General features: G+C 39.5%; 1 protein-coding gene across 1 annotated transcript; it reads left to right on the top strand.

Moving 5' to 3' along the window:
* Nucleotides 1-1,548: 1,548 nt before the first annotated feature.
* pigk (phosphatidylinositol glycan anchor biosynthesis, class K) lies at nt 1,549-26,699 on the top strand. Its single transcript, XM_083889273.1, has 11 exons — nt 1,549-1,663; nt 1,871-1,924; nt 2,062-2,153; nt 2,610-2,745; nt 3,781-3,892; nt 4,246-4,342; nt 5,386-5,503; nt 6,351-6,461; nt 8,225-8,397; nt 14,774-14,849; nt 25,312-26,699. Exons 1-11 carry the CDS (start codon nt 1,598-1,600, stop codon nt 25,426-25,428), a joined length of 1,152 nt encoding a protein of 383 aa, XP_083745399.1. The 5' UTR covers nt 1,549-1,597; the 3' UTR covers nt 25,429-26,699.
* Nucleotides 26,700-27,513: the final 814 nt, after the last annotated feature.

Here is a 27,513-nt window from a genome sequence, read left to right as displayed (position 1 = left end):
TTCCACTTCAGATTTCCTCACAACTTGTACGTTGCTTGTACGTTTTTGTTTTTTTTTCCTCCAGGTGTCACGGTGCCTTCAGAAGAAGAAGAAGAAGAAGAAGATCTTTGGTTATGAACCCAGCTCCACGCAGATGTCTTTCTTCTCAGCGCATTTTTGCCTCTGTCTCTTGTGTGTGTGTGTGTGTGTGTGTGTGTGTGTGTGTGTGGACTTCAGGATTCCTGCAGGCTCTGCCACTGTCAGTGCGCCGCGCCACCGTGCTCCCGTGCTCCGTGTCGCGGATGCGCGCCTCCTCCTCCTCCTCCTCCTCCTCCTCTTCTTCCTCCTCCTCCGTCTCGCCCTCCCACAGCTCTCTGCTGTCTGTCTCCAGCACGCACCATGTGCGCGCCTTGACAACAGAGTGTGCCAAAAAGAAAGACAGAAGACTGAACCTGCTGCCTTTTTAAGCATTACAATGAATGTATATGTTTATGGCCTGACTATATAGAGTCATATGTTGTAGGCTGTTTTTCTTTTATACCTGAGTAATTAGATTATACTTTAATTAACTGACAACTGCATGTGCTTGTTACTTTACATCCAAACACAGGGCCGTTTCTGGTTTTGTGGAGGCCCTATATGCAAGATGCTGTCTGAGGGCCCCAAGTTTGCCAAACTATAAAGTAGTGATACCTAACTCTTTAGATCAGAGGAGGACTCATATGGAATGACACACAGTTCACGGAAACCCCAACATATTTAAGATGCGTAATTGCTATTTAAAAACACCACTACTGTAATAAAAATACTAAACATGCATATATGTGCATTTAATTTAAAGGTGCATTATGTAATAAAGCTAAAGCAACTGGCCATAAAATCCTCCTAATATGCCACAGATGCTCTGGAAGAATATTCACATAACATGAGTAATAACAACAGCACAGCCAAAATATTTGCATTAAAAAAAAAATCTTTTGCAGACCGCAAATCATGTTTTGGCATGTGGCGCCACCTACTGCCGTCGACCAATCATTGCAGTCAGTAGAGTCTCAGCTGCCGAGCAACCACAGGTTACCAGTAAGGTCTGAGCTACAGTGGTGGAGAAAATGATACCTATCTATCTATCTATCTATCTATCTATCTATCTATCTATCTATCTATCTATCTATCTATCTATCTATCTATCTATCTATCTATCTATCTATCTATCTATCTATCTATCTATCTATCTATCTATCTATCTATCTATCTATCTATCTATCTGTGGTGCACATACTGTGTTGTGTTGTAGTTGTAGCTACAGTCACATTCAATTTATTTTACTATTAGCTCCAAAACAGTCAATAAACCATCACATAAGGGACAAAGTGTGTTTTATATTGAACGATTCTTCCATACAATATCTTGTCCCATTATACTGTAAACTGGGAAGCAGCTTTACAATCCCTTCACCACTTCATATTATAACTTTATTTTTATTTACCTTTTTTCCCCCTCACAGTCATTCTCCACGCTCATACTTTTATCTTGAAATGCGTTGTACCGGAAGTGCTTGCTGGGCGGAGCCACCGGTATTCACTTCCTGGATGTGCTCTGTTGCCAGCACTGGTGCATAATGGAAATACTCATTTTATTTAGTTTATTTTCCATGTTCCTGTTAGGTGGGAGTATTAACATCGACGTGAGTGTATATTTGTTGTATGCGGCTCTGAATATCCAACAGATTATTACGTTGTCCTTTGAATTTAATCCGAAATGTCGCTGCCATGTTAGCACCCTGTGCTATCCACTTAACTGCTGTGTGTTTTGGTGAAGAGCCTGGAAGCTAATTTCACTCGAAATGACATAAAACATGAATTACATTTTTTATTTTGTCCTTGTTTGTCAGGGTAACGCAGGGCGATTCTTCAGCAGTGATCATACTAACAATTGGGCTGTACTGGTGAGTATTACTTGAAGTATTACTTGATGTTACTAGGTTGCTAATTTGCTAAATTAGCCTGTCATGTAGATTTTAGCAAAAGGAACTGATGTGTGCCTAATTAACTCCCTTTTGTGATTCCTGTGTTTGATACTCAGGTGTGTACATCCAGGTTCTGGTTCAACTACCGTCATGTGGCTAATACTCTGTCTGTATACAGAAGTGTCAAGAGGCTGGGCATCCCTGACAGGTAACGGAAACATGCATGCATTGGCTGGTTTGTCCTTTTGGGCAGGTGTAGAGATATGGTGACGCAAAATAGCAGTTTAAACCAAGGCTTTTGCCTAAATTACACTTAAAATGCTTTTTCTAAGCTTACAAAATTCAAATGGTCTTATTTGAAAGTCATTATAAATTAAATGTGCCACACAATATGTGAGGGGTGGGTCAAAATATCAGTGTGTAGCACTCTTGTGTGTGAATACAATTTCAGTTTTCAATTTTTGACTTCTTATTTTAATTATTTGCATGCCTGTTTTTATGTCATAAGATAAAACACAATAAAAGATTAGAATAATAAACTTAGTTCAGCAATGTGACCCTATCTCAGTGTATCTGTGGAACAAATGTAACGAAATAAGTAACTTATCAGGCCAAGGATATTTGCCTGTGTAATAACTTTAAACGTCTTTCTCTCATTTTCCAGCCACATAGTGTTGATGCTGGCTGATGACATGGCATGCAACCACAGAAACCCCAAACCTGCCACTGTTTTTAGCCACAAGAACATGGAGCTAAATGTTTATGGTGACGATGTGGAGGTGGACTACCGAGGATATGAGGTTGGTTCTCATTGCACTCAGGGAAATTAAATGCAGATTGGCATTTGATAAACTGTGATTCAAATTGTGTCAAATTCTGTGTGCTGTGTGTGTTCACTAATTCACGGATGGGTTAAATGCAGTAATTAAATTCCTAGTATACGCAAGTATACATGGCCAATAAGCATGGTTCTTCTTCTTCTTCTTAAAATTGAATAAAAACTGAATGAATTCCAAAAATCATATTGTTATTCATTTGACAGATATATTGTGCTAGAGTGGGGATGTGTATGATTCATGCGTTTATAAGTATAAATCAATGCAGCTTCTATAACTGAGTATTGCACTTGGCCATGCGATCACTTGGAAAAATTTATTAATTATTCAGCACTTACAGAAATTAAACATATCTCTGTATAATATAGACATTATCACCTGTTAAATTGTATTTAACTTTATTATCGCTGACATAGATGTACTGTAAATTATATAAGGTGATGTTGAAATTAGACGGGGTATGGTCAACACTGTCCAGTGTTTGCTATGTCTGTTGATCAGGAAATGACTTGATATCTTAATAATTAAGGGTACAGGAGCACCTGGTTGTTTGTTATTGACCAAGGCTCAGCGATATTGGCCTTTCCTTTTTTAATCACAGTTTGTTTTTTGTAATTTAGTCTGCTTTGAGCTGGTTATTTAATAAAACATATTATGCACTGAATTTTTTATCATGTTTGCCGTCAAATGGTAATCATTCTGAAGAGAAGCTGATAAAGATGAAGGGGAGAAAAAAAAAGTCCATGTTGAGTAATTGATTTTTCACAGTTTAATTTAAAGATAAGTAGAGGAGGAAAAATATGAACCTTATTACTGACCCTTCTAATGAGGATGTAACGTTTAATTATAGTCTTTTTCTGACAGTCTTGGGCATTTCTATGTTTTATTAACTCTGTATAAATTACAGGGTGTGTATTTCATTAATATCTTGCCATCAATCTAAAGTTGTGAAAACTAATGTAATGTATTGTTTTTAATATCCTGCACATGTTGTTCCAGGTAACAGTGGAGAACTTCCTGCGAGTTTTGACTGGACGGCTTCCACCTAGTACTCCACGATCCAAACGCCTTCTCTCTGATGACAGAAGCAACATCCTTATATACTTGACAGGTACTTAAAGGACCAAATTCACCTTATTTTTAGTCAGTGTGTGAGATTAAATCCAATGAGTTATTTCACGAGTCGATAATATTCTGCTATACTCAGTAACCAAAAAGTACTCGCATATTCAAGACGAAAAACTCACTAATGGTACATTTGCAATTGCCTTTGATCTTTGTCCTTTAAGAATTAAATATGGTATATCATATATTTTGAAACATGGTTGAATGTAACCAAAGTCCTTTTGTTCGTTGTTTCTCTCACATAGCTTTGCATAAGTCTTGTTATTATGCGGTCTTTGCCATATTTTGCATTATCAATAAGAAAAGAATGAGCCATTAATATTAATAATATGTCCCCAGGTCATGGCGGGAATGGTTTTCTGAAGTTCCAGGACTCTGAGGAGATCAGTAATGTTGAACTGGCTGATGCGTTTGAGCAAATGTGGCAGAAAAGAAGGTTAGTAAATGTTAATTTTCAAGAGGCTACTGAATGAATGTTGTTCACTCAGTGGTGTCAGTGTTGTTGATTAGGGTGGTGTCCCTTTACCCTCTAAAGCCTGTGACTACAGGTTGAAACTGTCTTTCCCAGTGAATGAGAATGTTGGTCTACTATCTATTGAACCCTTGCTATATTGATATTGATGAACATTATATTTTGATTTATTCTTTAATTATTGCCCAGCCATAGTAGAGTCAAATGATAATTATCTGTGGGCTACTGTTTATGAGTGAGCCCTCTTAAATTACACCATTGTAGTAATTGGTAACATAAAAGTGGTCATGACCAACATTTTAGGTAAATATTCCGATTTTGCAGCATATCATAGACTTCTACATCAGCAAAGGGTTACATTTACTCTACTAAACACATCCTGTCATGAAGGAGAAACTCTCTTTTTGTGAGTTGAGTCACTCATTTTCAGTGTGAATTGCAAAACACTTAATGAGCAAAATAGCTCTGTGCTACCAGCTACTCTGCGCGCATCTATTGTCCTCCAAACCTATCAATAGAGTGTCTGGGGGACAGTCAGGCCCCAAGCTGCTGGATAAAAGCTTAGAAACAGCAGCTTTGATGCTGACGAGATAATTGTAGGCTTGAACAGCCAAATTATAGCAATGACAGAGACTTCCCCACCTCCCTTCATTGTTACCTGAAGCACCTTGATTGAGTTAACTTGATATAAAAGTCTTATTATGTTTTACTATGAAAATGAAATAACTTTTCAGTGAAAATTCCTTCTAAATAGAGGAGGATGGGTGAGGTGACTGAGGAAGGGACAAGCTAAGCTGCATGTGTTGGCGTGTGAGAGGGATTGAATGGGGATCTTGATTTTTATGGTCACCGTGGCAACTGCAGTATGAAAGATGGTGAGAAGGTTTGTGTGATCTCAGAGTTTATTGGAACAAATGGACGGATATTATGCCAGCTGTGTTTTCTCTCATCAGTGATGTTTGAGAATGAACATGATCTTTTCCTTCTCTCGCTCTGTTGTCTTTCAGATACAATGAGCTGCTCTTCATCATTGACACATGCCAAGGCGCCTCCATGTACGAGAGATTCTACTCTCCAAATCTTATGGCTTTGGCCAGCAGTCAAGTTGGAGAGGACTCCCTCTCGGTGAGTAATTTGTCCTTATGTGTGTACGACACAAATTTGCATATTTAGCCAAGTTTTTAACCCAGGAAACAAGAGGAGAGAAACTGCGCTTATGTGGAATGCAGAGGAAATATTTATCCAGGAGAACATGTTCTCTTGTTTTCTCATAAGCAGTGTTGATGTGTATCACACTTCACATGAGGATTAATATATGTCTTAATTTAATCCATAACTCCATCTATCCATACTCAAGGAGGAAGTGTCATATTCCTGCATACTGGAAATTAATATAACCACTACCATAATGGATGAATAATTGATGATGATTAAAGTTATGATGTGTTCTTGTTTTGTCCAAAACCCAACATTATTCAGTTACAATGCAATATTCTTTAATATATCGAGCAAATCAGCCTGGAAATCTTCACATTAGTGAATAATAGGGGTCATAGGGTTTCAGTCTGTTATGAAGATTATTGTATGTAAATACGTCAGTAGGTCCACAGTATGGCAGCAATTAAACAGTAAGTCATTTTCTCGATATAAGGTTGTCACGGTATTGATTTTCTTTCACTAATTTGCCATGTTAACTGCCATGATGCATGAGTTCGACTGTATAGTGAGCCTGACGAGCAGCGTATGTGTACAATGTACAAGTATTGGCATAATTTACAGTCTCCAAGATTATGTCTCCAGGTGACACTTATTTGTCTCACCAAAGGTCTGATATCCATATCATACATATGAATTTGTTCATATTGCATACAACACAAAAACTTTCACTTTTAAGAAGACCAATCAAACACCTGGGCCGACAAAGTGATGTATGCAATATTGTTACATTTGTTTTCACTCCGTCTTTTTCTAGCACCAGCCAGATTTGGCCATCGGGGTCCATCTGATGGACCGTTACACTTTTTACCTGCTCGAGTTCCTGGAAGACATCCATCCTGCAAGTAAAACCAACATGAATGACCTGGTGAGGATGCACCTGTGTGTGTGTGTGTGAGAGAGCATGTTTACCCTAACCAGTCAGTGGGTTGGCCATTAATCATTCAGTCTTTAAAGTATTGTGTTAAGCAACTGTTTTATATCAACATTATTAGTTATATTAAGGACACAAACAAAGAACACTTTGCTTTCATTCTCATTAAATAATTGATTATAATCGATCCATCATAGTGTCTTATACACTCAAATCTTGATTAAGTGAAAATTAATCAACATTTATTCATTAAGCAGAAGCTGCTCTTCAGATTTGTCTCACTATCTATAGTTTGCGTTCTCTTACGGCCAGGTTTCAAACATTTTACAGATTGAGTATTCATTAGATTCATAAGAAAAACTCCATACAGTTTGGTCACAACCCTTGAGTACTGAGGAAACAGCTTTATTAGTCCTGCACAGCCCTCATTGCCACTAGCCAAGTAGCCAGATGAAAGTCACACAGGATCCAGCACTTAAAACAGAATGTCTGATACTGTGTTACGGTTGAGGGTCTTTGACACGTGGTGGCAGAGTTGGTGAGTGCACGCTGCTCCCGGCTTCCACTCAATCTCTGCAGCATCTCCCTTTTCATCTTTTACACTCCTGTGGAGATTCTGTAGCCCGGGGACCACTTGTCATCCCGACTGCCTAGCCCTCCTCATCTCACCAAGTATTAAAATCAAAACACCTCACATCTTTACTCAGGGACTCAGTCCAGCCTCTATCAATGTGCATTGACTAAAGCTTATTATTCTTTCTTAACGTAACTGTTTCTGAAGATGCATTCTTGGTTCTTGTGCCATTTTGTAGAATTGATAATCAATGCTATGGATTTCTCTGACAAGCCCAAAGAGGTTTTTTTTTTTTCTTTCATCTCGAGCACGAAGGCTTTTCCTTTGATGAAACAGGAATCGACTTCCCCTAAAAATCTTTTTAGCAACTCTGTTGGGCTGATGGAAATCATGTTCACCTCAGCGAAATTATTTTATTTCTCTTCCCAAATGAAGAACCCAGTCAGACACGACACTGATGATTCACAGACTTATGGGGATTAACCCACAAGTGGTAACAGAGCAGGCACCAAAGTTTGTAATTGACGATGACGTGCACAAATGTCAGGCTCTACACTTCTAATCTTCTCCTCACGCTGTCACATATTATTTTACACTTCCCACTGCAGCTCCTCATATGATTTTATGCAGCTAATACTGTAAAAAACTATTCACGACTGTCTGAGTATTACAGTTCTCTAAAAGTGAAGTATACTGTGTAATTCAAGGAATGTACATGTGTTGATAGCTTTTCTATTTCCCAGTGCATGAATGGATTGTAAAGGAACGTAATTGGTCAGACCTTGTCTCTGCCTTTGCCTATGACAGCCTGTCTGCCACGGTCTATGTAAAGTTCTCTTGGGACAAATTTTCCCTATAAATCTGAAAGATGTGACCTTTATGCTCATACCCAAGTGCCTTGTCTCGCCCGCCTCGCTTGCGCTTCCCTACAGCGCCACTATTATGCAACGTGAGCTAATATTAACTTGGAAACATTGTGTTGTTATCAAATGACTGACTTGCGGCACAAAGAAAGAAACCTTTGGAAACTTGTTTTTAAATAATTTTGTATAATTTCAAGTGCAGAACAAACAGTTGTTTTTTGCACGTTTGGCTCTAAATAGAATTAGTATTTTGCTTAAGTTCTGTTTTAATTCGCTGCACAATCGTAATGCAACCTTTGTGGTTTTCTCCACTTTTCCAGTTCAAAGTGTGTCCCAAGAGTCAGTGTGTGTCCACTCCAGGCCACCGCACCGACCTGTTCCAGAGGGACCCGGGAAGTGTCCTCGTCACGGATTTCTTTGGTAGCGTTCGCAAAGTGGAGCTCACCATGGAAACCATCAACATGACGAGTCCCATCATGCACTCGGATGATAAGTAAGTTGAATGAATTAAGTTGATTTAATTGCTGTCATTAGCAGGATGTTCTCACTCAAATTTCTTGAAAAAGACTTTAATAGTAGTGTAATGGTAGAATATGAACAGTGGATGTAAAAGCTTAAATTGCGATCGTCCTCCTTTTCTTTTAATTGAAGTGCATTTACATTGTACTTCGTTCCCCCTCCAACTAATCTTCAATTTCTATTTAGAGTACAACTAATTATTCACATTAATTTTACTATTAATGATTATTTAAGAACCCCTTATACACATAAAGTGAACCACGCTTTTCATGCTGCAATGACAACTTAGTTTTACAGGATTGCAAGGCTGTTGTTGACTCTGCAGCAGTTTTTCTGATTGAATATCTCTGGCTCCACCTTGTGGAAAACTTGAGTGCATGCGTCCAAATCCATTTGCTGCGTTCTTCTTTAATGTGATAAACCTAGTTGACCACTTGATGGCAGTAGCATCAAACTGTCACTTAGCATCTGCACATCTTCTTTGCCTGCTGGTAACATTACATCAGTATGTTTTGCTTTTGAAAAGAAAACACATTTAGGAAACAACGCTAATGCACTAAATGAACACATATATTCATTATGGAATAATTTAAAGTTATACAATAGCTTTATTGTTATTGATCCTTGAAATTCTCCTCTATCTTCTTCTCTCCATTCTTCCACCCACCTCTCTTTCCTTACCCCTCCTTTCTCTCCTCTCTTCTACCCCAACCAATAAAAATTGTATGGTCTTGACCTGACCATGTAAAGTACCTTGAGATAATGCATGTTATGAGGAGATATAGATATTGACATTTTTTAATAACCGGCATTGGCCAATTATTATTTGATCGATAGACTAATTATTTATGAAGGATTACACATGTTCTCATAATCTTGATAGATGCTACTAAGTCTGCAAAATGTAACCTTTTCCATCCAAATGTAGGTTTGACAGTTTGTTTTTTAGTTAAGGCTTTATTTTTTTATTTAAAATCAGCAAATGCACTACAGTCCAAACACAAAATGCATATCAGAGATGCAGACATAGATGTTGTTGAATAAATATCTCTATCAGGATGAGGGTCACCAAACGAAAGTTAACCAAACATATTGGCTAATAAATAAATCAGCATCATATACTGTATATTAGCCATCGGTTGCACTGATTTCTGAAATTTGGTCATCATATTGGTTGACCTCTGCATATGATCATAAATAAAGTTGCGGTGTCCCTTAGCGGAGACTGAAGTCAGACTCCCCCAGCGTGAAATTTCATCTTGAGTGCATTGGATTCCCTCCCTGTAAAACCGCCTGTATTAATAAAGCTCCAGCTACAAATGGCCATGACATCTGGATGGACACACAAATCTTTCAGAGCATGCAAACACCGAAAACACATCACCTGCTCGCCATGGTTCTACTAAACCATAAACACTTTAGTTACGCCTGATTTTTATGCCACCTATAGCGCGCTACGCGTGGCAGAGCCATGCTAACTAGATGCTTGCCCCTCTGCAAGCCCTGGAGACACATTGAGACTCAGTCGGTGAAAAGAACATCAAGCCCCCTGGATGAGAAGCAACAAATCTTTTTTTTTTATACGTCTACATAACGGCTAGCTGATTTGTTTTTTTGTTGGCTGTCCTTTACACAGGGTAACTTTATTCAGTCTTCTGCTTCATTGGTCTTTGCAACACCGTCTTAAAATTTAAAGGTAGAAGGGAATTATGGCCATCTATTTTGTTCTGAGAGGCTGGTGCTAGTGTGACATCTAGTGGCAGCGGATATCATATTTATGACCTTTAAGCTGCAAATGGATTGAGATGCTGTATAAACAGGTGTGGTAGAAAGTAAAACTTTATTCATGATTACCCTCCCTTCACTCCTGTTAATGTCATTAAGATGGGTTGTAATTGAGCCATTGGGAGGTATAAAGTCAAAGAATCTAATGTGCTGGGCTGCTAATTAGTAATTAGAGGCAATTGCCAGACCGTTTTTAGTCACTTGCTGTTTTGGCCTTAGGCTAGTTAGTCATTGCACACAACTTCCCCCCCTATTACTTTAGTATTGATTAGGTTCAACCCATTAAGAATGCTGATCCCTCCATGCAACGCATAAAACACAACACTGGTATTTTTGAATTGGCTGTTGCTTCATTTCAGTCTTAGAGAGACATTTTTATCTCCAATTATGATGTAACAGACTGGCAATCCACTTATTCATGCGATGTTCGATGGAGCTAAGTTTAGCGACGGAGCAAAGTAGTTGCAGCATCTCTGCACTTTTAAGAATGACTCAAAGGCTCTATTTCAAAAGTTTGAGCATATTACAGAGTAGAGACACTATCTCTGATACAAGATTAGTGTCCTTTCGCCCTGTTGAGACAGAATCACTTATACAGTGAGAGCTGGTAATGAAGTATGGAATAGATTTTATTGTCCACCGAGGCGTGCATTTCAGCTCACAAAACTTAAATTTATAAAAGGAGCCATACAGGAAGTCATTAAAAACAACACACAGTTAAGTAAGATGAAACATAGTCATAAAAACAATGAAAATACATTCGGAACTTCTCTTTACTGCAGCTGTGGATGAAATGCTTGGTGGCCACTTTGTGGTTAAGAATACATATTGCAATTGGAATGAAAGCTTTTGTAGATATACATTTTTGGTTGCCAGGGGAACTCTGCAGCGCCTCCCAGACCTCAAATGTATTTGCTGTAGGCAAGGTCAGCTTTACACCATGGTCAAAATACGATATTAAATCTAATACTGTTTTGCTGGAAATCTATCACCTATAAAATCCCTCATCTACTCAAATAAAGTAATGGGTTTTTATATCTATATTGGCAGTATTAAATTATTGGTAATTCCATATTCCATGGCTGTTTTTGAATGCAAGAACTATAGCTTGCAAGTTAAAGGTGCATTATGTAATACATCTAAAGGCCAAACTGGCCATAAAATCCTCCTCATATGTCACAGAGACTCAGGAATAATGTTCATATAACAAACTGAACTCACTAACAACAACAGTAAAGCCAAAATATTTGCATTAAAAAAAATATTTTGCAGACTGCAAATCATGTTTTGGCATGTGGCGCCATCTACCGCCGTCTACCTATCATTGCAGTCAGTAGAGTCTCAGCTGCCGAGCAACTGTGGGTTGCCAAAGCCAAAGCCAAAAGTTACATCAGAAAACGAAACCTTAAAGACCTCGGTAATTTTAATTTGCATGTAGTAACCGGTTTTGACCACATTCTTACATATGGTACCTTTAATTTTGTACCACTATATAATACAGCACATAATGGCAGTTACTGCCTGTTAGCCTGACTAAAATATGTGTAAAATACATTATAGTAGACTGAATGTTTTTGTTCATAAGATCTAATTTTATTCAATGTCAAAAATAAATAACTAATTAACTCCTCACATTCTAGCACTATGTGGATGTGACAATTAATTTGCAGCTTTTCTTTGTCAAATGTATTGGGCACCAGAATATGTTTGCATTTTAATGCCATTTTTTCAATAAACTGTCACCTGAAGCTGTGGGAAGTTATAACAGGCACTTTCCACTATCTTGGACATTTTATTGAAGAAAATAGCTGACAAAATAATAAGTGGATAACTGTTAAAATAATTGCTGTTGCCGTCTCACTTTTTCCAGCAGAACGTTTCTATTTAACCCGTCCAGTTTTTGTCTCCAAGGTCACGTGTGAGCTCAACACATCTGGCTCATCTTACAAAACAATCACTGAGAGACGACAGGAACGGGATCTTTATGAGACCTCGATCTGGATACCACTCATAAAGTTAAATTATAGCTTTTCATAAGACCTGAAAATGGGTTGTAGTGAGCACCGTGTTCCCAGAGAGAAAATATCACAGATGTCCTCTGAAAAGTGGTTATTAAATATACTGCTTTAATCGACTCCTAGTGTGTTCTGCCACCGAGACAAGTAGTGGAGGAGTTGATATTTAGAGCAGATGGATGTGCATGCTTCTCCCTCAATACCCTGTTCCTCTGTCCCCTTTCTTTCTCATCCCTCTCTTTTTCTCTATTCTCCTCTCTACCCTCCTCAAATTGGCCATGTTGTGGAAAGTCTTTTCCATGACGTGGATGGAGAGGACATTTTAATGGACCCACTCAATCCTCATTAAACGTAGGCTTAACAGTGTTATGACGTCATACAGGGACTTGCTTTCAAATATGGTCACATGGTGACACCCAGGTTTAAGCAGTATGACCGATAACACAAAGGCATGCCTAAAAATAAATATTCAGCAGTTTGACACAAATGCTTCCTCAGCAGGTCTGATAGTATTGCATGACAGAGCCTGATTTCAAAATGACTATTTGTTGAGTCTAATTATAAGCACCAAATTAAAGCTGAATTTGTATCCTTTGGCCCTTAATAGAGCAGATGTTAAAGCGAAATTTGTTTGACCTTAATATGGAACCTAGAGACGACAGTGGTATCAGGGCCAGAGGTGGAGCAGCACAGTCGCGTCCATTAAAATCGACCAAGTGGACTGAGACTTTCGCTCCAAAATCACACTATTTAAAATGGCTTGAATTGAGTAAGAGCTCATCTCTTCTTGTACTAAGTGAAATGGTGAGCGTGGGAGGGCACTTATGAGTCGTGGGAACCCTCAGTCAGATCTCAGTGTACATGAAGGTCTCAGCAGGAGATCAGCACCCCGCCAACCAGTCCAGCTTTTTTTCTTCCATCTGTCAAAGCAACTTCTGCCCAGACACACGGTCATGTTCAGAGGAGACAGAAGGGGAGAATTGAGTTAAACAGAAAGAGACAGAGATTGTAGAAAGAGCAAGAGAAGAAAAAACAGATAAAAGTGTTGAGCAAATGCAGCTTTGAAAGAAGGAAGAGACAAAAATAGAGACAATGTTGCTCCACTTTAAGGTAAAAAAACCAAAACAAAGCTCTTCGCTTCAACCCTCTCTCAAAAAAACACACAATTTTATTTCTGGCAAAATTGTAAACTTGCGACCCCTTCGCAAAGTAACAAGGAACCGATTGCAGGATGGCAAACCCAAAATGCAGACTCCTTTAAGTAAATCAGCCAATGTATCCATTTATTATTTGTGATTTATGCTGTAGAGAAAAAAACATTGTCAATAGCTTAGCATAGCTCACATATTTTCAAGGATAAAGTTGAAAATATATGATATTTTTGTCGTTATCAATAAACCCAGTGAAATGTAAACTGTTGCTCTCATCTCTCAAAGCCATTCATTAGTGCTGAAGATCTTTGAAAACATTTGACTGTCACGGGAGACTCGCACAATGTATTTTTTTTTTTATTTGCTTACAAAAACCAAGAAATGTCTGTTAATGAATTTGCTAGTGGCAGATGTAGAACATCCAAGCACAAATGCATGTTTATTTAATTTTTGCTTTTGTTGAATTTATTTTCAGGTTTATCATGATCTGCTACAAATATCAAACTTGCCACACCGCAACAAACTGTGATACTTTAGTGCTTTGTCCATATGGTCCCTCTCTCTGCACATAGTGAGCACAATGAACCTTCTCTTACCGACTCCAGTTTATCTTTCCCTTCTCCTTCCCCCCCTTTTTTCTGGATCTGCGTAATTTAGTTCCAAATGGCTCATTATAGCGAGAGGAGAGTTTCATTTGTATATTCTATGTGTGTAAACCCATAAAAGCAAACAAGAGAAGCCCAAAGTGGGCACTTGTGGGTGTGATTGAGACGCATTGGAGAGTTAATGTTTTTTGTGTTGTGTCAACAGCAGACATCAGAGGTTGTTTACCAGTAAAACAAATTTAACACCAGCCCCGCGTGAATAGTGAAGTCGACTCTAACTCTAGCATCTTCTTATTTTCATGTCTGCACTGATGCTCACCCAGATTTTTAAGAAAATCTAAACAAAATTATTTTGGTAGAAGTCTACACATGGCTCGGGAGTCGAACATCCAAGCACCTCTGAAATTGTTTGAATCAAGTGTTTTGTTTTTCATTTGTCTTAAGAGAGCTCTGTTGTGGTGCATAGGATCCATATATTATCAAAAATTATTTAGACTCTTATGGTTCCTTTGGGGGATTTCTTTCTTTCACTAAGAGGCAAAAATGGGTTCATTTGCATCAATTTGCTTTGCATATCATTGACTTGGCTCTCAAATGATCTGTCAGTCACACACACCTCTGCCACAAACACCTCTGCCAACAGAGACACTGGAGTCTGTTCGTCTTCCAGACAGCTTTTCTTCATCACTGAGTAATGGTTCCACATAACAAAAGCTCAATGTTTCCAAAGTGCAATTCACTTCCTGCAGATTAATGCTAAAAGCCTGCTGTTTTGTGTGTGTTTTGTCTTTCAGTGTTGCAAATGGAGAGCTGCAGAAAGAAACTTACTCATACTCAGACCAGCTGCCGGTGTCGGAAATCATCCATCAGGTTAGAGACACACAAACACGAAGGGGTCATTTGAGGACACTCATAAGCACTCAGGCAGGCTCACGTTGACACAGTCCAGACACATTTTCAGCCCATTTTATTCAAATTAGATCACCCACTTTTATTATTTGGTAATATATTTTATGTTTACAGACTTGTTATCCTGTGTGTTCGTGTGTGTGTGTGTGCCACAAAGTAACTCAATAACATGTTTACAGATATTCACCAAAATTGGTGGGAATATTATATTGTATCAAACTGTTAATTCTTGGGTAAGTTGGTCAATTGTCAATTTCATGCATATATCTAAAAATAATATTATGGCTTTATATCATATTGTAAGTGATGCATAGTTTTGAAATGGTCTTCCAAATCAAACTTGCAGTTTGAAACTACCCAATTGCAAAGGCTGCCATTTAGGATATAGAGAATGTTATGCAGCATATCTGACTGAGGATTTATGTTACTGTTATGTTCTCATCCTTGCTTTAGAATGAGTTATACATTTCATGGTGCCTCATGTAGTACTGGTTCAACCCATTTAAAATCTATTACAAAGCAAATATCTAACTGACAGTCACAAAACAGCTAGCTATGCTAATGCTAATCGGAAATTTAAAAAATTGTGTTGTGCCTAATGAGGTTGCACAGTGTTTGTTTTAGCCTCGCTAGCTGACCTTTGGAAACAGGTTCGCCAAGTTAGCCGCAAAATAGTAGCATGCTAATGCTAAATAAATATGTGCTCGCGTATTGGTGAATGGACACCGACTTTGTCGTTTCAGTATAACACCATATTGTGCGTTGAACCATGTGAAATTATCCGCTGCCTACCCGTTGTTGACCCTCTTACAATCCTGACGTGTTATCAGACGCGCTGCCTGGTTTAGCGTGATGAATCAGCGAAAATTAAAATTACTCCAAAAAACGTGGCCATATTCAACCCATATCCAAATTTTTTTGCTCAATGGTCAGTGAGATATGCCCGTCACAGACACGCGCAGACACAACTTGCTTTATAGATAGATGGCAATTTTGTCATCTTGATATTCTCCCCAAAATCATTTAGCCCTTGTTTGAAAGTGCAAAGTTTTGAGTTATGCCTCCATCTTAGAGGACTATAGACAACAGCTCACACATTGTATGCCTGCATTAAGCTTAGAGACACAGTCTGTATTGTGAGATCCAATCATTCATTCATCATCATATAGTATAAATGATGTCCTCGTGACGTCATTATAAAAGGACACGGTCGCCTGGTCGATTTACTCCTTTAATACGTGATTGTTTACAACGTGTGATGCTCATTCTAAATGAGCATTTGGACACGGAACACAAACTTATGTACAACATCCACTAACAGATGTCTTTGTGCCGTTTCCATGGTGACGGCTCTAAGTGTGAAATGCAAGTGCCTCCTGGTCTGGGTGTGGAGGGGCCACTGTGAAATCCAGCAGAGTGGATAGGCAGTATTGTGGCGAGGAATTGTGCATTCACCTCATTCTCAAATGGATTGTGGCTTTCAGTCAGCTGACCTTCACAAATGAACACCTATTCCTCCTCATTCCACCTATACGACACGTGTTCTGCATTTTAGAATAGCTGGTCTCGGCTCCTTTATCATTCTATCATGCAAGATTTTTCTATTATGGGCCTTTAAAAGAAAAAAAAAAAAATACTAGTTTTATACTCCCAGTACAACTTATGCATCAGAAAAGACACATTTATCTTTGCCGCAGGCGAGAGCAGATCTTCATATTATTTACAGCACTGTGCAAAACCCATTGATTTAGCAATTGTAATTTAATCATTTAAACTAATTTCTCAGTCTCTTTATTATAGGGCAACCATTTTATTTTCCAGAAATAACATCTTCTCAAGTATTCAGTGTATCCGCCCCTTATTCATGAACCAATAGCAGTATCCTGACTCGCTTAGCCTAAATGGAGTGGAACACTGATTAATTTCTTTAAAAGCACTTGTAATTGTCCTACTATTTCATGTCAAAAAAGGCTGCTTTAAAAAGTTCTGTTGCATCAGTAAGTCATTGGATGCTTCACTGATATATGGGACACACCCTCAGTCACATAATTCAATTCAACATACCAAAGATTTCAGAATCTATCGGACATAAAAGTACAATTTTGCATCAAATATGACCTTATATTGCTAAAACAATAACACTAATGCTAATAGCCAGCAAGGCAGACTATTTTATTTGATAGTTTTGCCTAGAAAAACATTTGTCTCACGCGGTATTCTTAAAGAGATACCAAGTATCTCAGTAGATGTACTTGTGCAAATTGTCAACTCGAGCTGTTTGATTTTGAAGCTAAAGCAATGTATCAAAGCAGCTGCTTTGTGCTATTTCCACAACAACAGTTTCCTAAAAAGAGATAAAAGAAAGTCAGACAGTTCAAATGTTGAGTTCAAATCCGTGTGAAATTTGTGGTTATAGTAAAGGTCCGATCCAGCTGCTTATTGAATAGTCGTGATGGGATGCATGAGGTGTTTTTAGCTCAAAAACATGGGCCAATTTCACATCTGTTGCCTGCTGCTCACATAAGAGCGTCTTATAAACGGTGTCCTTAATCTTCAATATGTAGAAGAAGTCGATCTATTGAAAGCTTGAACAATCACACAAGCACCTTTAAGCCTCTGCAGTCTGTTAGTTGGCTTCATATGTTGGCTTAGTCGTTTGTCTTCCTCCTCACTCCCCGTCTGCTCATCTTTACACATTCTGTCTTTCTTTTACTTCTCTCTCTTTTTAAACACGCTCGCTCGTACAACACACAAACACACCCTTCAACCCGACGACCCATGCTCGAGATTTCGATTATCGCCGAGCGCTCCCGCTGAGTTGAAGATGGGAGTCCTGATGGACTGAGTCGTCTCGCTCCCCCTCGCCATAGTCCATCTGCACTGCAGCAGAATGACCATCAAGTCTATTGACAGCTCTCCTCTTTTTGATTAGCTGTCATACTGGATGTGGCGTCTCTCTGAGATATCTTTGTGTTCATGCCTGCCAGAGCACGGCTCTGTCTTTTTGTTCTCACCGATCAGATGCACTTGTCTGAGCTGAAGAACTAGATGTGATTTGTATCTCATTTGATTTGAAATCTAAAATATTCATTCCCAAGTGTTTCGAAAAAGATTTCACTCGTGCCCCTGATACAAACACGTCTCTCTCACTGTCTAAGAAAAGCATTTCTCAGTCTGCTAGTAGACCAGCAGACTGAGTAAACAGAAAATTCATCAGCGTGACAGTGGGTATATACTGTAAGCTTGTGCTGTAATGTAGTGTGTGTGTGTGTACAAACTTCACGCTTGTTGTGCATGCAGATGTGTGTGTATGAAGAGTTGATTAATGCCCTGTCAACATTGGCAGTTGTCTTCTTGCTACTGGTGACGGGATGAGTCCCCTCTTCCTGCCACTTTCTCTTCCCACCCTCGCATTTCTCATCACGTTGCCTAATCACAATATGTTCATTTCTGGAAATGACTAGGTGGAGCTCTCTCTCTCGCCATTTCCCTCCCTGTCGTTTTAACCATCTACTGTATTCTTTGTTCCCCCTCACTCGCTGCAGTACGTCCTTTTCTCTTGCATCAAATGATTTGTTCTTTTGCCAGCTTGACGCCGCACCATGTTGTTCCAGACACTTGAAAATGTGTCTACTACTTAATGTTTCCCTCTACCTCGATTGTCAAATCCCCCCTTCCCTTCACTGACTTAGATATTAGGATTGTGTAGATCACAGGGCAAACCCAATCTAAAGTGACCTCCCACTGTTTAATCAAATATCAATTACAGTTTGAGACAAAAAAAGCACCCACAGAGAACTTGAAACTACAGTGTCTAACTTTTAAATTTAATCAAAAGTAATTTACACAATGCCTGTCAGCTCCACACAACTCTCTTTGTGTGTTTCTCAGTAGCCTGGTGACATTTACAGCAACATTGTGCGAGTAAAACAAGATACAGCGAGCAGGTTGAGCGAGTATGACTGACAACGTGTGACAAGACGTGAATTGTACTGCTCAAATAACCCGGCGGTTCAGCCTGTTGAACATATAAAAACGCTCCCTCAGTCTGGTCTGATAGTATTGCCTGACAGAGCCCATCTTCAAATGAAGGGCCACAGCATACAAACGATGTTACATCCTTTGTGCCTGAGGATTGAGAAAACAGGCAGGATAATGACGACAAAAATCAGCTAAATCATGCACTACTGCTTCCTGGCAACTTAACAATAACTGCCCCTCTGTCATCTCTGGCTCCACACAACACACATTTGCTGCAGTTTTTGACCTTGAAGTATTATTGTTTGGGAGGGCCTTTTAGACCTCCTACAATGACTATTAGTATCCTGCATGGCCATGTTAATTAGCACCAATCAATCAGATGTGGTAGCTGTTAATCAATTTTACCACTGAATTGGAAACACAACAGAAAGCATGCGTGTGGTGGAGTCGAGCTGCTCGAGTGCACGTCCCTGTCCTTGGCAGTTGCATGTTAATGGCTCAGTTGGTGAAGGTCACAAAACGCTTGCTCTGTTTTCCACTCCTCTCTCGCTCAGTTGTTTTCTCACGTCTCCCTCGTTTCTGCGCCAAATTTTTTCCACTTCTGCCTCCTTCGTATCTATTTTTTGTTGTTAGTTTTTTATTTTTTTTGTTTTGACGGATCAAAACTCCTACGTGCTTGACAACATTTTACCTTTTTGTTTCTCTGATTTTTATTCGCAGATATTTAAAGCAGTAATTAAAGGAGTTAAGAAATTGTCAAAGTGTGGGCCATATCAGTTCATCTTGTAATTAATTTTTGTTTTAAACTGTATATCTATATTAAATTGTGATTCATTTATCTCTCTTTATCAAGAAGTGTCTTCTTTAGTTTAAGTAATCTGCTTTTTATGCATGCAATTTCATTTCCTTAACAATATTTCACTTGTTCGAAAATCGCAGGCAATTACAGTTTCATTTTTTAAGTTCATGAAATTTAAGTAACTTTTCGAGAAAAGGCTGCTCTTACTGTTGCAGAGGTTTTATTTCAGTAGTATTTACAACATATATACTACAACAAAAACAAAACATTACCCGTAATTTTTCAGACATGACCTCTGCACTATGCAGCTGGTGAGTTCACACGACCAGCAGAATTCCTACTGCGTTCTAGTATGAGCTCGGTTGGACATTATCCAGTGATTTATCTATTGGTATTTGGCAAGAGAATATGTGAAGCAACTGCTGTGGACATTTGTGTTCACACATTCAGCCCCTCTGGAGAATGTCCTGACTTAATTACATGTCTGAAAGCAGCTCAGGATGCACACACATTTACATTGCACGGTATCGCCCTCTTTTCTGTCATGTAGGACTGCGTAATATAGCCATCATGATAAAAGAAAATTAAAATCACTAAATTCATGATCAATGATTCATGATAAATGTCAAATGTTACAAAGTTAGATTTTTTTCCTCCTGAGTAAAAAGTTGCAAAAGCCAGTTGCTTGTGTTTTTAAAGGTTTTAAAGGTGAAGTAAGTAGTTTATAGTGACATCTAGAGGAGAGGCTGAAATTTACAATAACAAACTGCTCCTCTGCTCACCCCCTCCCTTCCCTGAGCGATATGGTATCCTCAGCCGGTCAAATGTCGTCCTCGTCGTCTTTCTCTGTGGTGCAGGTGTACGGTCAGGTACTGGTGTTCCTTTATCCGCTGTAAAATATGTGTGGTCCTCCATTCTAAACGCGTAAAAAGATCGGCTCGGGACTTCCGCTATAAGTAAAGCAACGCTTGATTTGTTCTCTCGCGTTTGTCGATACAGGCTCCCGTATAAACATGTGGTCTCTCGCTGCTAACGGTGGCTATGCAACAGCGGCCCGCGACCATGTTATTTTACATGACTTTTTGAAACACTACGAAAATGAAACAAAAACTATTATACAGCGATTAGACAATGCAGGAGCACATATTATGTATAAAAAAAGTGGATTTTGGGTTATATAAACCCATAAATACTACGCAGTGTCCCTTTAAATGGACAAATCTTAGCTAAAGCAACAAACACTTATATCTATGTCTTTTTGCTCTCACTCGTTTCCCTCGTGTCTAGTGCCCCTCTTTCTGCCATCTGTGCTGACGCGGCTTCCTGTCACAGTCGATCAATCCGCCTCTTGCTCTTCCTAACCCAAGGGGTTTGCATTTACGCGTTTATGCACTGTTGTACACACACACACACACACACACACACACACACACACACACACATTCCTAGTCACGCAACACTGGCTAACTTTGTCACAGAGGCCAACTGCCCCTGGAGGCTAAACACTCCTAGTGGCCTCTGAAGAACATTTCAGCCAGTGCTCTGTTTTAAGATTTTTCCCACATAAGGTGTTAATACGTGCTTAATATTTACTAATCAAGGGCTAGTATGCTACAAAGATGCAGTTTACTAAGCACCTAGTTAATGGTGAATATGTGTTCCCTAATCTAAAGTGTTACCAAACATTTTTATTGGGAAAAAAATGGTGAAACCTCAGGAAGAGCCACAGAGCAGGAATCCCCTCTCCCAGGACGGGCAGACATGGCTGTCTGAACCGTCAGGTTTTGTTTTCTTGAGATTATGACGGCGTCTCCATGGGACGGATCACTGTTGTCATAGCTCTGTCTGTTTGGCCAGAAAACATGGAGGATGGCAACGCAAGCATGCCGGCAAATTTAATTTGGGATTTGGGGGTGGGTCGATTCCTCAGTTTCAACAAAGCAAGAATAGACCTGGCAAAATTGGGGATTCTGCTTGCACTGTCAGCAAAAAATAAAAGAATCAAGAGCATGAAAGTCAACCTGAAACCACAGCTGTAAAATATGCTCTGTGAACTTTGACATGTGTTTTGGACCATCAATAATTCTCCCTGTAAAGGCAGGATGGAATCTACACTTACTCATTTGCAGAGTTAAAACCATAACCTTTTTTCTCTCATTCCTAACATTTTAGCTTGCGTAATTGAGCACGCTATACTTCAAAGGGCTTGAAAGTCCTTGAATAAGTTATTTTAACGATTTGCCTGGAAAGGTATCGAGTGTAATAGAAGGCGAAAAAAGTCTAATTAAATGACTATTCTATTTATTTTTCATGTCGTCAGATTTACTGAACCAACGGTTGCAAGCCACTGATCTTCCCAAATCAGCTCACCATCACAACCTTTCTTAACTAGTAACTTGTTAGATGGACTTCACAAATTCATTCCATTTTCTCCCTGCATTCTAAAAAAAACTTTAAAAACATCACCATGCTGAACTGTCTTGATAGAATAAACAATAATCCAATTTAAAGTTATTAAAAGAGTTTTACACACACACACACACACACACACACACACACACACACACACACACACACACACACACACACACACACCCTCCCTCCCTCCTCCTCCCTTGTGTTTACAAAAGAATCTGTCATTCACGGCCTCTTACACAGAGCTGTTTTCTGGCTAAACACCCACTTAATTGTCTGCTCGTCTAACAGTCAAACAAACACAGGCCAAATGTGTTGTCTGAGGTTTTTTTTTTTTTTTTTGCTTTACTTTCTGTCACTTTCACAATTGTGCCGTTGATTAGAACACTGAAAAGTCTTCAAAGTTTGATTGTCATTGTCTCGTCGCTCACTTAAGTCACTCTCTGTTGGAGCTCGGAGTGCTTTCGACCAAATCGAACCAAGCCTTTCTTTGTCTTTCTGTCAGACACTATCTACTGTAAATACAGCCTACTCAGAAATCTAGATTATACATTAGACTGTAGTGGGACAGAACGTCAATGCGGCTATGTATATATGATATGGACGATATACAGTATTGTCAGAAAGGATTACGACATATGAGATAATACTTTATTAGTCCCAAAATGGGGAAATTATTGACTCACTGGCACCAAGTAACACTATTTAGAATTTTAAAACTTTTAAAACTATTTCATAACTTGCTGCAGAAGCAATAAAAAAAAAAGTCGACAGTGGTGTTTTGACAGACAGCGGTGAAAAGGAAGTTATTCCTCCAAATCTTGCACTGTACCACATGTTAGACTGAGAGGCCTATCTGTTATAGACGGATATAAAGTTATATGATTGTCTTCCAATTCATCAATTATGGCAAATTTGCAGTGATAATATGACTATTGTGGGTGGTGTGTTGTGTGTTTTATCAAGTTGGGGTTATTGCCAGCAGACATTTTACCCAATAAAAATGCAACCCAAGCTTATACTAATTGCTATAATCTGCGGTGTGAATGCAATTTCAAATTTGATGGCATCCAGCCTTTACGCTGTAGCCAGTACAGAGCCTGTCTCTGTTTTAGTATTCTGGATGGCAGCGTAGCTCTATTGATTTGACTCGACTCAGCTGTTAAATAAATTTGGACTAAGAAACCAATTTAACTTGTCTTCAGTCTTCTTACATTAGAAACTGACAGCCATAGTTGTCAGGCAACCTGGAGTTTATATGGAAAAGAAAGAAACCCCCTCGCAGAGTTTTAACAGTGGCACACACATGATGATTAATGAATGCATTATTTTTCACCAGTCTAAGAATTTCACATCCATTCATTTGATTCTGTGCCTATACGAAATGCCATTTCATGAATAGATGCATTGCATTGTAAGACACTCTACAGTTTGTTAAATTGCATCGATTCAGATTGAGTGTGCATTGAAATGGATACGGCTATGGATTTGCAAATAATTGCATTCAGTTTTCACCCAGTATCCAAAACTTTTCAGAATTGGGGTTGTATATGCAGATAAAGTCTGCTGCTCTCTTAGTTGGCATTCACCTGCGTGGGGATGTGAAAACAGGTTTCAGTGTGTCATCATCCTGTTATTCTGTGTCTTACAGTGTCTCTAACAGCCTCTGGTTTTGTCATTGCTTTATAAACACTTTTCTTTTCACGTCTAGGGTTAAATCCTTCTTTTTTTAAACGCCTCACAGCAATATTCTGATGAAAATCACGATATCGGGGCCACGATAGGTCACATGTCATGATGCAGAGGCCGTGATACAATACATATTACAGTGGAAAAGCCATAACACAGTACATACTGTGATACACAGTTGTTTGTTTTTTTTAGTGCCGGGCACTAGGTTAACGCACAACGTGTTTCCATGACGACTGACCGGAAAAAGACGCGCGTGACGTCATGTTTACGTGCCGCGACACCGGAGTCCAGGCACCGTTTACCAGTTAACTCTGTTAGCTGCATTAGCTCGTTTAGCGCCATTAGCACGCCTACAGTCGAACTGGAGCGGTCTGTTTATTAAACAAAAAGAGCAGCGCTACAATTAACCAGCGTACCTGTGCCTCTGTTTTTAAAGTTTAGCGTTACTTTAGAGACTTTTTTAAATGAAGACCAATCTACACAGAGGTATTTGCCTCAGCAGGTGCTTTATTATCAGAAAGGTCAATTAACCTCTGCTGCCAACGTCTCAAGACCACTGTCACAGCATTTGCTGCCATATTGATTCAGTAACATCTAAATACATCTTATTCATGTTTTGGCAAGGTATTAATTAGAACAGTCTTGATACTTGTGTACTGTTTTACATAATATTCAATGCAGAAAATGCTTTCTGATCCTTTACAAAGTTGTTTTCTTTGCAGGAAAGACCTTAAAATATGTTAACTTCATTCTGTTTCAATATATTTGTTTTTTTAATTGTTATTTAAATGTACTTTGCTTCTGTAGTCTCAGTGAGGTGAGCTGGAGCGAGACGGATCACTCCTGTGCAGCGGCCTTAATGTACTGTACGTCTTCCAAGCGTTGTGTGCACAGTTTATGACTCAGGCTCATTCGGAGCACGCGTGCCACGCGATCATCCTCTTTGCCAAGTCTCGGGTTTCGGATTTAGGGGTATGCCTTTTCTGTCTGCTGATTTCCCGACTGGATAATGACAGCTTGTATAGCAAGGGATAACAGAAATCTCTTAAGTGCATCCTCACAACCTATCCGTAGCTTTGTCACCAGCCGTGGAGTGAGAAAGATTTCTTAGAGGTTAAATCTCATCTCTCTGCAGAATATTGCAGCCTCATTAGCATATAAATGTGCTCCTTGTGAGATGCATGTTTAATACGGGCTAGATTTAAAAGTATAATCATACACAAAGTGATGATGTGGCAGTGAATGGGACAAACACAAGACAGGGGAGGTGTACTGATGAGCTTCAACCCCCCCTGTGCTTTTTGTGCGAACCTTTGTGTGAGACCAAAGATAGCGTACACAAAGTGTTTGTTGAGATAAAGTGTGTCTGTGTGATTTTGTGCCTGTGTGAATGACAGCGTAATCAAGTGGTGGATTCGACAGGAAGAATATACACGCTATTATTAACCTGCAATCTCCTCCACCCCAACTCCCACCCATGCTTTCCTACCCCAACTCCCACCTCACCTCACCTCAATCCAAAACCCTTCCCCTCAGAAACCGAAGCAGAAAAACTGGCACCCTCCTGACGGCTTCATCCTGGGCCTGTGGACTCTAATCCTTCTGGTGTTTTTCAAGACGTACGGCATCAAACACCTCAAACACATCTTCTGAGGCCTTGCAAGGCATTTACGCTGCTGGAAATCTGAAGACACGCCGCCGCAGACCAGGAGCTGTTTGCTAGAGGGAAGGAAGGTTCGGTTTGTGACAGCCTTGTTTACCTGAAAATGGAAAGAAGAAGAAGTACAGCACCACAACTGCCTGTTCAGATACGGTGTGATGCAGTTCGTGCCACTTTTTCTTTCCCTTCACGATGATAACCCTCTATTGAAGTATAAATGTAAAGTATTTCAGAAGTTACGAGTAAGAAAAGACTCCAGCAATTAAAAATGGTGCATCTGAAATTGAACCCCCGCCCCCCTCCTATGTGCATGTGCATGTGCTGCTGATTTATGAACTGCGTCTTTTTTTTTTTATAAACATATTTATATTTTGTGAAGCCATTCTATAATTGCATTGATTTAGTTATAAATGTGCTGAATTGAGTCTGGAGATAAGAATTTAATTTATTTTCAGGAGTGTGCTGCTCTGCATACCTCAGCAGCAGCAGCAGGAGAAGGAATGTTTTTGTTTAAGTGCTACTCAGAATGTATGTGCTTGGTCACAGAGGGAAAACGTGGGATGAGTGCAGGCTGATTGGCTGTGAGAGGGCTGTGGAGAGATTACCATTTAATGTCTCCACCGTCCATATACATTACACCCCTTGACCGTCATATCGCGCTTGTGAAGGATAACAATCGCATGTAATCCCATCTCGCATGATGGACCCATCCACTTTCCCATTCACCAGATTGCCCTCCCTGTGGAAACGTCCATTAGCTCTCCAGCCTTGCGCTCAGCTGATTGTATTGTGGGTAATGGACAGCTATTTCCTCGGCCGCTCTGCGCCTCGCACTACAGCCGCGATAAGTGACTGATAACCTAGTAAGCCAGTGGCCGCCCCAAATGAATCTCCTCTATGCCTCGACATGTTTTCCAGCTTTTTTCTTTAGCCTTTCTCTCCGTGTGCAACCAGTTTATCAGGCACATTGTTTAAAGAATATCGATGGAACCAGTGGTAGTTCATGTTCTCTCTGGCGTCAGGGTCTGCCCGTCAGGTGCCTGCTGCCACTTACCCTCCTGGCTTAAATGGAAAATAGATGGAGTTTAAAATGAATCCATATGTATCATAGGAAGCTGCTGCGTCAGCCACCACAGTCCTTTTTCCTGTACATTATTTATGGAACACTTTCATCTTGTTCCCTTTCCCCTCTTTGTGTCTTATTTCCTGTCATCTCTTTCCTCCCGCTCCGCTTTCAGAGACTGCAAACACATTTTATTTCTGCTATTGGAAGGGTTTTGATGTTCTGATTAAAGGTTAAATGTGGAATCTAAGGAATGCATTCGTCTTGAATGTCTTAGTTCTCTTTTCTTCTCTCTTTCACAAAAAAAGGAAAGAATTTGAACCACTTTAGTTACTCTAATGATGTTTAAAGTTAATATGTCCCTTGTTACATCATTTAAGGTAAACCAGGCAGAGCTAATAGTCTTCTTTATTGTTATTTATATGGCTTCACACTAAAAACAGTCCGGGGAGTTTTGTAAATGTACTTTCTTTGTCCTCAAATGTTGTATTTCAAAATGACGAAGCAGCTCGTGCTTCAATATAAAATCACTGTATATCAGGTTGGCAGCAGGTAAAATGAAAATTAAACCCAGCCTGTATCGCAGATGGATTTGTTTGTTCCTAAACCCACTTTCAAACTTGATTTCATCTCCTCCGAGCCTCTTATTCTCATGCACTTACAAATGGACTTGAATGTATGCAGCCTTTTAGTGTGCTGATATACTTCGCCATTACCTTGGTTGTTATGGTTTCTTTATGCAAATAAAGATCAATGTCTACCATCCTTCACATCTGACCTGGGGCTGGGGGAGAAGCAGTGACAGGACAGCGTAACAGCTGCCACCTCTAAATACAAAGAAGTTCAGGCTGAGGAGGCTGAGGAGTGGTAGGATGCACTGAATATGTCACACAGGCTCTTGAAACTACAGCCTTTGCTGTTCTCTGGCGAGCACACGTGTGCATCAGTGTCTTTGAAAGTGGAACATCGACATTAGCCCCTTGAGGCGGCTCTCTAGATTTAATGATTTATGCGC

The sequence above is a fragment of the Microchirus variegatus genome, assembly GCF_963457635.1.
Source record: "Microchirus variegatus genome assembly, chromosome: 5".
Classification (NCBI taxonomy): Eukaryota; Metazoa; Chordata; class Actinopteri; order Pleuronectiformes; family Soleidae; genus Microchirus; species Microchirus variegatus.
The sequence above is the reverse complement of the archived record's forward strand: the minus strand, read 5'-3'. Positions and strand labels throughout refer to the sequence as shown.

Bases quoted from the DNA above. Each gene is read 5' to 3' on its own strand.
- pigk (XM_083889273.1), top strand. From the start codon at position 1,598: ATGGAAATACTCATTTTATTTAGTTTATTTTCCATGTTCCTGTTAGGT. The intron at 1,925-2,061 runs GTGAGTATTACT...TTTGATACTCAG, and splicing joins CTAACAATTGGGCTGTACTG to GTGTGTACATCCAGGTTCTG. The intron at 4,343-5,385 runs GTTAGTAAATGT...GTTGTCTTTCAG, and splicing joins CAAATGTGGCAGAAAAGAAG to ATACAATGAGCTGCTCTTCA.